At 47.2% G+C, this 12,373-nt stretch overlaps 1 protein-coding gene and 1 pseudogene across 1 annotated transcript in view; one reads left to right on the top strand and one right to left on the bottom strand.

Annotated features, from left to right (window-relative positions):
* Stpg4 (sperm-tail PG-rich repeat containing 4) overlaps positions 1 to 11,512 on the bottom strand; it is a 47,759-nt gene extending 36,247 nt beyond the window's left edge. Inside the window, exons 1-3 of the mRNA XM_050145998.1 lie at positions 11,426 to 11,512; positions 9,228 to 9,287; positions 6,459 to 6,716 (exon numbers count right to left, since the gene is read on the bottom strand). Of these exons, the coding sequence (XP_050001955.1) occupies positions 6,459 to 6,716; positions 9,228 to 9,287; positions 11,426 to 11,512 (405 nt within the window). The remainder of the gene's footprint in view (positions 1 to 6,458; positions 6,717 to 9,227; positions 9,288 to 11,425) is intronic.
* Positions 2,124 to 2,835, top strand: LOC126504140 (60S ribosomal protein L9-like; annotated as a pseudogene).
* Positions 11,513 to 12,373: the final 861 nt, after the last annotated feature.

Genomic DNA, 12,373 nt, shown 5'->3' with positions numbered 1-12,373 from the left:
TGCAGCCACTCCTGGGATCTCCCCATTCAAATGGTGGGAGCTGCAGTGGGGCAAAGTAGACTGGGGACACCTGGCTCACGTCTAAGTTCCTATCTTAACATGCTCTGTGCCCTTAGGAAACTCCCCTTCCCTCTCTGAGCTTCGGGTGCATATCAGAGAAAGAATAAAACCGGATTAAGTAATTCTTTAGATGCCACAGAAAAAGTACATCTGAGCCACTAAGGACCTGAGCTTTCAGACTGGGCATTTGCTAAGTGGGAGAGCACTTGCTTAGCATGCATAAGGCCCTGGGCTCCATCGCTAGTACAAAGAAACAAAGAGAGGAGAGAAGAAGGAAGGAAGAAAGGGAAGGAGGGAGGAAGAGAGGGAGGGAGGGAAGGGGGGAGAAGAGCTGGAGGGATGGAGATAGGGAGGGAGGGAGGGAGGGTGGGAGGGAGGGAGGGAGGGAGGGAGGGAGGGAGGGAGAGAGAATACCAGAGGTCAATACACATGATTCATCAGTGGCTCTCCACTTATTTTTCTGAGACAGGGTCTCCCTCTGACTCTAGAGCACACTGATTGGCTGGTGGGCTAGCCAGTGAACTGCAAGAATGCTCCTTGTGTCCGCCTTCCAGAACTGGGATACAGACATGAAGTTTGTACCCTCACAGCTCCTAATCATGGTGCCTGGGGTGGGGGTGTCCTCCTGCTTGAATAGAAGCACATTAAACCATCACCCCTGCCCCCAACACTTTTTCTAAATGTTTCTTGCAGAGTCTACTGGTGATACATGTCCTCAGTTCTTGTTGGTTTTGAAAGGCAGTTTCCTGGAGCCCAGAAGTCTAGGTTGGTGGTTTTGTTCTGTTTTCTCTGAACACTTAAACACTCTGTCCCAGTCTCTCCTTGCTGGCAGGGGTCTGTAGAAGAGGTGGGTGGAGGACTTGGCTCCTCTGTGGATGTTTTCTTCACCTTCGGCTTCTTTCAGAGTTTTTGCTTGATACCAAATACTGTGAGAAAAAAAAATTTAATAGTTCTTCCCTTCCTTCCACTTCCCCTCAGATTCATCCAACACATTTCTTGGTGCTTGGATACTCTGGAGTTTTTCAGTCTTTGTTCTCTTTACTCCTCAGCTTTGGAGGGTGTTGCTGAAACAGCCCCAGGCTCAGAGTCTCCCTGCAGCAAGTCCACTCCAGCAGTAAATCCCCAACAGGCAGCCTTTCTTTCTCTCTTTTTTTTTGTTTATTTAATTTGTTTATTACTTAAAAAAATGCCAATCCAAATTCCCACTCCCTCCCCTGCTCCCAGTGCCTGTGTGTATTGTGCACGTGTGGTGTGTGTGTATAGCATGTGTGTGCACGCATGTGTGTGGTGTGTGTGTATTGCACACGTGTGTGGTGGGTGGGTATGAGTGTGTGTGTCTGTGTGTGAGAGTATGGTGTGCACATACCAAGTGGCGTGCGTGGAGAGGCAGAGGACAACTTTAGGTGTCCGTCCTCTTCCCAGCCATGGAATCCGGATCCGACTCAAGCTGTTACCACTTGGGCTCTTGTGATGGCGGGACCCCCTCCTGACCAGGTTCCATCAACTTGGTCAGGGAAGGGTTCTAGCCTGGCTGCCTCCTTCTGCAGCATCACCAATTCATGTCCTGGTCATTACCTGGGTTTCTCACAGGCAACAAAAACACGGATCAAGACAGATGCTTCAGGCCATTTTCAACTTCATTTGTTTAGCAGCTATTTTCATAGACATATTCCCGAGCCAGGAAGTGAACCTAGAGGCGGGAAGAGTGAGAGCGCTGCAGAGAAAAGCTTCGGGGTTTTGGCTTGTTTCTGTTTGTTTGTTTTACACATGAGCACAATTGAGAACATCCATGACTCACATTCTAGAAAGAACTCAAGCCCTTCAGAAGGACGAAGAGGGTGTCTCTTTGTGCCCTTTAGCCCCACTCCCCAGTAGGCGTCATCTCTAGTGAAACAGGGGAGACAAACGTCACCCATCATCCGCAAATGGATTAGGCTGTAAATGTTCTATATTCCTTTCTCCACTTAATGGTAACTCGGGGCGCGCTCATGTCAGCGCCTCGTTGTTTGGAGTAGGGTGCCTAGCAGCGTCTGGTGTCTATGTCGGTCCTCTTGTCACATGACATGCAGACGGTGCTGCCGTGTTACATAACTACTCGATGGTCTAGTGAGGCTGTAGATCTCACGAACCAAGCATGCTCCCTAGACAACCTAACTTGGTGTCGCCACGGTTCAGGCTACTTGTATTTTAACTGTTTCTAGGTGGCTGCTCTTTGCCCCATCGACAGTGAGAATGAAGACCATTCAGCTGTCAGACTGTCAACATTCCAGAAAATGTCAGCATCGCTGGCTCTGAAGGGACACACAGTCATTGTGAAGGGTCCCGAGGAACCCTGCAGAGGGATGTCCATCAACCAGTGTAGTGCTCAGTCTCCCGTGGGGTAACAGAAGGGAACTGGTCACTGTCTGAACCGTCTACAGTCACGTTCAGAACATGATCAAAGATGCTACACCGGGCTTCCGTCTCAAGATGCCGTCTGAGTATGCTTGCTTCTCCATCAATGTTGTTATTCAGGAGAATGAGTCTTTGGCTGAAATCTGAAAATTTGGGGGTGAAAAAATACATCCGCAATGTTCAGATGAGGTAGGGCGTTGCTTGTTCTGTCTCTCAAGCTCAGAAGGATGAATTAACCCTTGAAGGAAATGATATTGAACTTGATTCAAATTCAGCAGCTTTGACTCAGCAAGCCTCAACAGTTAAAAACAAGGCCATCAGAAAGTTTTGGGTGGCATCTGTGTGTCTGAAAAGGCACCAGCGCAACAGGCAGATGAGTAAGACCAGAGTTACCCCACTCCAGAATCAAGATCCTGGATTATAAGTACGATCCAGGGTGTCTTTGTGAACAATAAAAGACTTGTATTAAAAAATATTTCTAGGTTGCCAAATTGCCTTACAAAACACGTTACCAACTGCTGTTCACATTAGCAATGGCGATGATTTCTCTTTCTCGTCTATGCCTTTGTGAAGAATTACTTGTTGAAGCCAAGCCTCGTTTTTTCTTTCAGTCATCTTGTCGTGAGCCGTTAGCTGCTGTCCACTGCCCATTTGAAAACCAGAATGTGTGCAGTGGCAGCACACACCTTTAATCCCAGCACTCGGGAGGCAGAGGCAGGCGGATCTCTGTGAGTTGGAGGCCAGACTGGTCTACAGAGTGAGTTTCAGGACACCAAGGCTACATAGGGAAACCTTGTCTCAAAAAACAAAATTGCAATGTTCCTTAATAAGATGAACACAGCTGCCAGACACACAGTTAGGCTTAACCAAGGTGTGGCTTTGCCAGACCAGTGAGGGATGACCACAGTGGACATGGGGAGAGGGCACTGCGACTGTGAAATTTGAGCTTGTCAAACCATGGGAGGGAGGGGAGCTGTGTAAAAGAAAACTCAGTGCGGTCAGGTGAAATAGGCGCGGGCGGGGCTGCTAAATCGCGGTCGGAGAAGACTCGATGCAGGATTGAAACAATGAGTCTTAAGGAAGAAAACTAAGTGAGTTACTGATAGAAGAGAGATGAAGAAACCGAGAGGCCAGGCTGCTGGCAAGTCATCTCTGTGGGAGTGGCAGGGATGGACGGTGAGCAAAGGAAGCCAAATGCTTCCAGAAATAATGTGGCTAGCTGCAACATGGGAAGGCAGGCTGGGGGAAGAGAGACTACACATTTATGCCTCAGAATACCAAAAAAGAGAACAAAAAGCCACCGATATAGATGAACAATATGCTATTAAAACTGAGAATGCCCTACTATTTTAACAAATGGCATGGATGTATAAATACTGTGCCTTCCCCGATCCAAGTTATTCCATCGAGGTCGGCTATTGAAATATCAGAATTTGAGTTGTACAGGTGAGCAGACAGCACTTCTTCTGACAGTCTGCCTTCTGAACAAATTCTCAGATACCTTCACATAGGAAAACACTCAACTCCCAGCTCCTGGAACTTAATCCTTTGTGGGCCATGGGGAGGGGGAGGAGAAAAGACAATAAAGAATCGGGAAGACTGTGCTTGCGGAATGCTTGTCCAGCCCTCTGGGTAAGCTAAATCTGTGGGTCTTTTAATTAAGGCTCCTATTCGTGCCTGGCACAACCTTCTGTGTGATATTTCCACAGTAAGCCTTTGGCTGGCCCATAGCGTGGATACCTGATAACAAGCCGTAAAGCCAAGAATAACCCAGGGTTTGTATTTGTTCACTGAAGCAGACAGAGTCGGGTTTACCCAAGAAACCTTCCAGTCTGTTCTGTTCGCCGCTTGGAGGGGTGAAGCATTAGCAACAACTCCTTTGTGCGTGTGTCCATTTCTGGGGGAAAGTTTGGAGTTCACTTGGCAATCACAACTCTTTCTTGTTTAGTTTTGCTTTTGAAGACAAGGGAGTTTTTGTTTGTTTTGTTCTGTTTTGAGACAGGATCTCTCTACATAGACCAGGCTGACCTCAAACAAAGATCAGCCTGCCTCTGCCTAGTATCAGCGCCGGGCTGAAGACAGAGTATCTAGCCCAAGCTATCACAGAACTTGAGATCCTCCTGCCTCAGTCTCAGTCTGGAATTACAGGCATATACCACTGTACCCAGCTCCAGCCTCTTGTGCTCAGCCCGAGGCCATGGACCTTGAGGACCAACGGTAACTTCTCTTCTTAAGACATAGAGAACTGAAAATGGACAGAGTCAAAGCCCCTTGAAGAGACCCATTTAGTACACATCCCTTCAAAAAGGGCCATGCAAGGGCCTAGAAGTGCATCCTTTGGGTTTCAGCTATCTAACCCTACCTGCCCCATCATTGTGGGTAGAGTCCACGGTAGATGGGAAAGAGGGCTGCATTTATGGTCAAAACCCTCAGTTAAAACTTGAACAGGACCTGGTGGCATACACCTTCAGCTCCGGCACCCAAGAGGTAGAGGCAGGTGGATCTCTGAGTTTGAGGCTAGCCTGGTCTACAGAGCTAATTTCAGGACAGGGTTATACAGAGAAACCCTGTTTCAAAAAAAAAAAAAGGGGGGGGGGGGAGCTCCCTTGTCTATTTTACTGTGTGTCCTGGCTGAGTTAGTTACTCAGTTCTTCTTTACCGCCATTTTCTTGCAGGCGAAACGGAAACAACATCTCTTCAACCTTCTTCAGGGCTCTTAGCTAAGGGAGTCTGAGGACGCCTGTAGTAAGCATTGAGTCACAAGAGGGGGTTGACGAGACAGCTCAGTCGTTAAGAGCACTTGAAGAGGACCTGAGCTCAGTTCCCAGCCCCCATGCCAGTCAGCTCATACCCGCCTGGAGCTCCAGGGAGCTCTACACACCTCTCATCCCCGCACACAGATACACATCGTAAATATTCTTTTCAAAAATACGAGTCATGTCAGGTGGTGGGGACACACACCTTTAATCCCTGCAGAGGCAGGCAAATCTCTATGAGTTCAAGGCCAGTCTGGTCTACAGAGTGAGTTCCCCGGACAGCCAGGGCTACACAGGGAAACCTTGTCCCAAAACAATAGCAACAACAAAAAGTCACATAGAAGAAAATGTTTATCAATCAAGGGTCGCTAAACTCTGCTTAACTAGACAGTTTCCATCCAGCCTGCACCGAGCTCCCCCCGCTGCACTCTTGATATGCTGTGTCTTGTCTCCTTACTGGAGTATTCTAGACCAGAAGCACTTTCCCTCGGCTCAGCTTAGTCCCTAAGCACTGTATTGCTCCATTATCAGAGCCGTCAGTGAACTGGTGGGGCTGAGAGTGGAACTGAACCCTTCTGTGATTACAGACTCACTTCTGTCTGGTTTTGGTGCTAAGGGTCAAGCTATTCCAGGGTTTTGAGAGAGTGGAGCGTGGGCTCCGCCCCTGAGTTCCACCTGAGAGAGGGTTAAAAGCTTAGCTTAGGCACCAAGAAGGCTGATCAGCTAGAGGCAGTCTTTAGGAGGAGCCACTGTATCTACAACTTCCAGAGACTAGTGTGTGGCGCATGGCCCAGGTGAGGGGACCTGCCCCCATGTGAGCACTCTCCTGGGTTAAGACCTCTCAGGAAAGATCTCTCTGGACACATTTGCAAGTCCCAAAGCCCTTGTTCCTCCATCTCTACATTTCTTTGGTTTTATCTTTTAAGGTGTGTGTGTGTGCACGTGGGTATGCAGATGTGACTGCAGATGCCCAAGGAGGCCCGAGGCACTGGATTCCCTGGAGCTGGAGTTATGGACTGCTGCGAGCTGCTTGACATGGGCTCAGGGAACCGAACTCAGGTCCTCTGGAAGTACAGCAAGTGTTCAGACTGCTGAGCCATCTTCTGCCTTGTTCGATTTCCGGAGGGAATGAGCTATCCCAGGGTTATCCTTGAGGATGGGGTTTATACTCTGCGTCTAAAGCACCTTTTTCCCAGCATACCCATGGCACCTTGTCTCACAGAACACTATCTGATAGCAGCGCCTTACCTCGTCTTTGTCAACTAGTGTGGTGGGGTTTGGCCGAGGCTGGTCTTTGAATGAATAGGAGGCCATCTGCTTCTTCAACAGCTCCAGGAAGTCGGGAGGCTTGTACTGCGGGAGGTCGGTGGGGACTGGATCGTTTCTCTGCACAAGCGGTATCCTTTTCCTCCCTTCGTTTTTAAAGTTGTAGGTTGCTTTCACTGGATTTAGTAGGGACTCTTCAATAAAAGTCTTTATGTGATAAGTGCCAGGTATTGGAGTATTCTGCGGGAAACGGACATCGGTTGTTAAGACCACTGCGTAAGACTCTGACATCCCCGAAAGCACCGGCTACGTGCCAGTTTTTGTCTCTAAATTTAAGAAAAATTTTTATCAATTTGAACAAATATTCTGAATTTATTTATGTGAATCAGTGTTTTGTTTGTTTTAATTTCATTTTTGAGACAGGATCTCATTATGTAGTCCTGGCTGGCCTTGAATTCACAGAAGTCTGCCCGCCTCTGCCTCTCAAGTGCTAGATGGAAGGTGTGTATCAGCATTTTACTCGCATGTAAGTTTGTGCACCACAGGTGTGTCTGGTGCCCACAGGAGTTAGAAGAGGATGTTGGATCCCCTGAACTGAAGTTATAGACAATGGAGAGCTACCGTGAAGATGCTGGGAACTGGATCCAGATCCTCTTCAAAAGCAGCAAGTGATCTTAACTGCTGGGCCATCTCTCCAGCCCCTAACAGATTTTTTTTTTAAGATTTAATTTTATTTTATGTATAAGGGTGTTTTGCCACATTTGTGCAGTGCATACAGAAGCCAGCATGGGGTGTTAAATCCCTGAAACTGGAGTTAATGGTGAGCTGCCATGTGGGAGCAGAACCTGGGTCCTCTGGAAGAGCAGCCTATGCTCTTAACTGCTGAGCCAGGTCTCCAGCCTCACCCCACCCCCAAACAGTCTTGATAGAAAAATATTTTATAAAATTTGTGTTTGTTTCCTTTCTGAAGCAACTGCTGAACGCTGTACAAGGGTAACAGCTAAAAGCTACCTTTAAACTTCATTACGGATGACTTTTTAATCTCAGAACTCTGCAAGTTCAAGGCCAGCCTGGTCTACATAATGAATTCTAGACCAGTCAAGGCTATAGAGTGAGATCCTATCTAAGAAAAAAATAAACTCCTTTTAGATATTTATTTTGTGCATGTGGAGTGAGGGCTGCCATGTACCACAGTGTACATGTAGCGGTCAGGGGACAAAAGTCCTTTCACCACATGGGGACTGGGGATGGAATCTTCTCGCTAGCCCAAAGTTAATTAGCTGAAGAGTAGCAAGGATATAGTTGTCATTCTTTGACCATAGGTTGCAGGCCAGTGAGTACCAAGCAGATTCTTAGACAGTTAAAGGCTCCCCTAAAAGTAGGTACGCCTTTTTTTTTTTTTAGTTATTTTTATTTTATGTACATTGGTGTCTTGCCTGCATGTATGGCTGTGTGCGGGTGTCGGATCCCTTGGAACTGGAGTTATAGACAGTCGTGAACTGCCATGTGGTTGCTGGGAAGTAAATCAGGTCCTCTGGAAGAGCGGTCAGTATTCTCAGCCACTAAGCCTTCTCTCTAACCCCTTTTAACTACTTTTTTTTTTTAAGATTTTGATATGATGTTTTTTTTTTCTTATGGCTTTTTGAGAGTAAGGCAAAATTTACCACCAGCCTCGGGATGAGGGTGAACTCGCACAGGACAGGGGCTATAGGCCAAGAAGAGATTCGCACAGGACAGGGGCTATAGGCCAAGAAGAGATTTGGTACTTCAAACCATGACCACAGTGTGGCTGAGTGGCTGGATCTGAAGTTTCAGTTCCTGCTCTCCTATGGCTATCTTTCCAGCTCATCCCAATTCTTCTCTTAAAATTAATTCAGTTGGAATTTACCTCTATTGTTGAAGCGTTCTGATAGAAAACACCCTCACTACAGAAACTGCCCCTTGAGAAAGCTGAACTGGCCGTTCTTTCATACGCTACCAGCCTGTTTTTATGCCCTTTACTCCCTGAGCACCTGTGCTGGCTAGTCTTCAATCAGCTAACACAAGCTAGAAAGGAGGGTGCCTCAGTTGAGAAAATGCCTCCGTAAGATTGGGCTGGAGATCAGTGTGCAGGGCATTTTCTTAATTAGTGATTGAGCCCATTATCGGTGGTGCCTTTCCTGGGCTGTTGGTCCTGAGTTCTATAAGAAAGCAGGCTGAGCAAGACATGAGGAGCAAGCCAGTAAGCAGCACCCATCCCTTCATGGCTTCTGCATCAACTCCTGCTCCAAGTTCCTGCCCTGTTTGAATTCTTGCCTTGACTTACTTCCGTGAAGACTGTTACCTAGAAGCATAAGCCGAATTAACCCCTTCTTCCCCAAGTAGTTTTGGCCCTGGTGTTTCGTCATAGTAATGGGAACCCTAACTAAGAACACAATGTTAACAAACTGGCTTCTCCGTCATAAGCGATACAATCAGAAGCCAAATCCCTCACACTGGATGTGCAGAGACCATAAGATCATGGTTGGCCTTACCTGGAGACCCAGTAAAGGACCAGGAACCCTGACTTCTAAACTCTCACTTGGTCCAACACTTAAAGCTAATTTCTCATAATGTGCTAATCCTAAAATTACAAGTAGGAAAGGTAAGCTGTGTAGGTCTGGACAGATGGCGTTCTCACAGTTGGGCGCTGCTGACTTAAAAAGGAAGACCAAGTAAAACCTTAACGGAAGCAGAAAGAGTTTAAACAGGAAGGAGTAGAAATATACACACCGTTAATGTTACCCTCCACCATCCTTCTCTAGCAAGAGATGAACTCTTCCGGATCTGTTTCTATGAGCAAACACAAAATCTGCTTATTTCTCTAGAAGGTGATCTCTTGACATTACATATGACAAAGTATTTACTTGAAGAAACTAAATTGCCTCTACCAAGCGAATTAGCTACAATGAAAATCAGAGATACACGATGATACATTTCACCCTTACTATTTCCTTAAAGTGTTAAGCTATTAAGTGATTCTAAGTATCTAAAATCCCTTTGGTGAAATTAAAATGAGCATCCCTATGTCATGGAGATGTTCTAAGAACAATAGATATTTTTTAAAAAATTGATATTAGGCCACCATTCCTTTGCCCAGTGGCTAAAGGGCACACGGGAAAAGCCGCTCAATCAATCTTCATGGATTGTGCTTTCTCACAGAAATATAAAAATACGCACTAGCTGGATGTGGAGGGGTGGTGGTGCACACCTTTAATCAGTGAGACAGAGGCAGGTGGATCCCTGTGAGTTCTAGGCCAGCCTGGTCAGCATAGTGGCCTGGAGGCCAGCCAGGGGGCTACACAGTGAGACCCTATCTCGAGACGGGGTAGGGACAGGAGAGAAAGACACACACCCACAACCACATTTACCAAATCACTGCTTGAGAAATGGTTGGTTTTGGGGGCTGGAGAGATGGCTCAGTGGTTAAGAGCATTGCCTGCTCTTCCAGAGGTCCTGAGTGAGTTCAATTCCCGGCAACCACATGGTGGCTCACAACCATTTGTAATGAGGTCTGGTGCCCTCCTCTGGCCTGCAGACACACACACTGATAGAATATTGTATACATAATAAATAAATAAATAAATAAATATAAAAAAAAGAAAAAAAAAGAAATGGTTGGTTTTATTTTTAACAGCTCATCTGCCTCGGTGGTTTCCGCAGCAAGCACTCTATACGGACTTATGAAGAGTCCACATTTGCTAAATTCAGCCCCACTGTGCCCAGAACCCAGCTCTTTAGTTTTTCTTTTTGTGCTATTACAAATCACTGAAACATCAAACTTTACTTTCGGTTTATAATATTCGCTATGAAGTAAGGGTTATCTCATGCAAGAATGGACCAAAATGAACCACTGGTAAACATGGTGGATGGAATTCACGTTCTTCTCATTGAAACAGCTTCCCAAGTTCTATAGTGCTGGTATGAAACGTGCGTTTCTCTAAAGGACAAGAGGATTTCCAAGGTGTCATATACCATGCTATACATCTGAATCCCCACAGTTGATATGCCACGCTATATACATCTGAGCCAACCTCTTCCCACCCAGCATGCTCTTTTATTAAATTCCTGCTGGTTTTTGTTGCTTGTTTTGCGGTCAGAGAATGCTCTCAGGCAGGTCTAAACAGGTTTCTCCCATCTTCCTCCAAAGCAGAGAAGTGAGATGGTGTGGCGAGGTGTGCAAACAGGACCAGTCCAGGAGAAAGGAGCTGTCCCTCTGGCTCAGGCAAGTGATCTATAATCCCACCATGGATCATTTTAAGTTCACTTTAAAGGAGAAAACAAATGATACGCTAAACACCCTCACCCAAATTTACTTTTTTTTTTTTTGGTTTTTCGAGACAGGGTTTCTCTGTAGCTTTGGTGCCCGTCCCGGAACTAGCTCTTGTAGACCAGGCTGGCCTCGAACTCCCAGAGATCCGCCTGCCTCTGCCTCCCGAGTGCTGGGATTAAAGGCGTGCGCCACCACCGCCTGACCCAAATTTACTTTTTTTAAGTATTCAGGTAGGAGGCAGGGTGGACCACGTCTGGTATGGTAGAACTGCCAAAGAGTTCATCCTTTAACAGTTGAGAAAGGGCAGGAAATCTAATTGCTCTACTGAAGCAACTGGTTGTGGGGAATATAAATAAAAATAAATAAATAAATAAATAAATAAATAAATAAATAAATAAAAGGGAGATGGGGAAGATGGAGGAAGAAGGTAAGGGAGGCGGCAGGGAAAAAAAATCAACTCACAATCAAATAAAACGAAGAAAATCAGGTGCGGGCCGGGTAAGAACTAAGCAGCTAACAGGCCTGGGAGTAGGGATGTGGAAAAGGCCCCGGGTGCGGTGAGACCAGGCTGGGGGGGGGGGGGGGGGGGGGGGGGGGGGGGGGGGGGGGGGGGGGGGGGGGGGGGGGGGGGGGGGGGGGAACGGGCGGACTATCCTACCGAGGCCGCAAGGAGTGGCTCTCCGAGTCCCAGGTCTTCTCTTGGTACTCCGGAGGGGTTGATGGCAGCGGTGGCTGATTCGTCCATTGCGACCTCCTCTCTCCCCAGGCCCGGGCTGGGCAGCCGGTTGCTAGGAGCCCCTGCTACCCGCCGATTCTGAGTCTGCGCGTGTGAAAGACCAGTGCAGAGTCCTGCAGGTCCACCTCCACTGTTGGGGACAGGGAAGTGATGCACTGGGCTGGCTCAGTGGGCATCTTAGAGACAGTCACGTGTGTCATAAAGTGTCGGGGACGATGAAGTTGCTCTGACTCGTGGGTATGTGTGTATAGGCCGGCTTACCCGTACCTGATGGTACCCACAGTTTCTACCATTCCCTCACAAATTACTCTAATCCCACATCCTAGAAAGGGAAACTGGTAGGCGCATTTAGTTTTGAGATGAGCGTTCTTCCTTAACATCCGCTTCCGGGGTGGGTGGGGGCCATCCTGAACACCGGCTGTGAGAGCAGATCACCCTTCTCTTTCTTAGGCCTTTTGCTCTCGGGGCCTTTCTTGGCTGTAGCTTCTTAACCTAGAAAGATTTTAATTTTTCGAGACAGGGTTTCTCAGAAAGATTAGTTTTTAAAACGACTTTCCAACTTTAATTCATTTTATGGAGGAACTACTGTGTTCCAAGGACTTCACATCTGTTACATTTCAGGTAACCCTCGCAATGCTGCCAAGCAGGTGTTGATTAGTTCCATCTGGAGACCGAGGACACGGCCACACTGACTGCAAAGAATTCAAATCCCTCAACAGCTCGAGGTTTCTGTTTCCCGTCACCAACTTTCAGGAGCGAGGGGATTCCACTGTTTCCTAAAAACCACTTCAGTGTAGGCTTGGAGAGACGGCTCCACAGCTAAGACAACTTAGCCGCTTTTCCAGAGAACCCGAGATGGGTTCCCAACAC

The sequence above is a fragment of the Alexandromys fortis genome, unplaced genomic scaffold (genome assembly GCF_014885135.2).
Source record: "Alexandromys fortis isolate MF-2015 unplaced genomic scaffold, M_Fortis_MF-2015_v1.1 scaffold_42, whole genome shotgun sequence".
Taxonomy (NCBI): domain Eukaryota; kingdom Metazoa; phylum Chordata; class Mammalia; order Rodentia; family Cricetidae; genus Alexandromys; species Alexandromys fortis.
The sequence above is the reverse complement of the archived record's forward strand: the minus strand, read 5'-3'. Positions and strand labels throughout refer to the sequence as shown.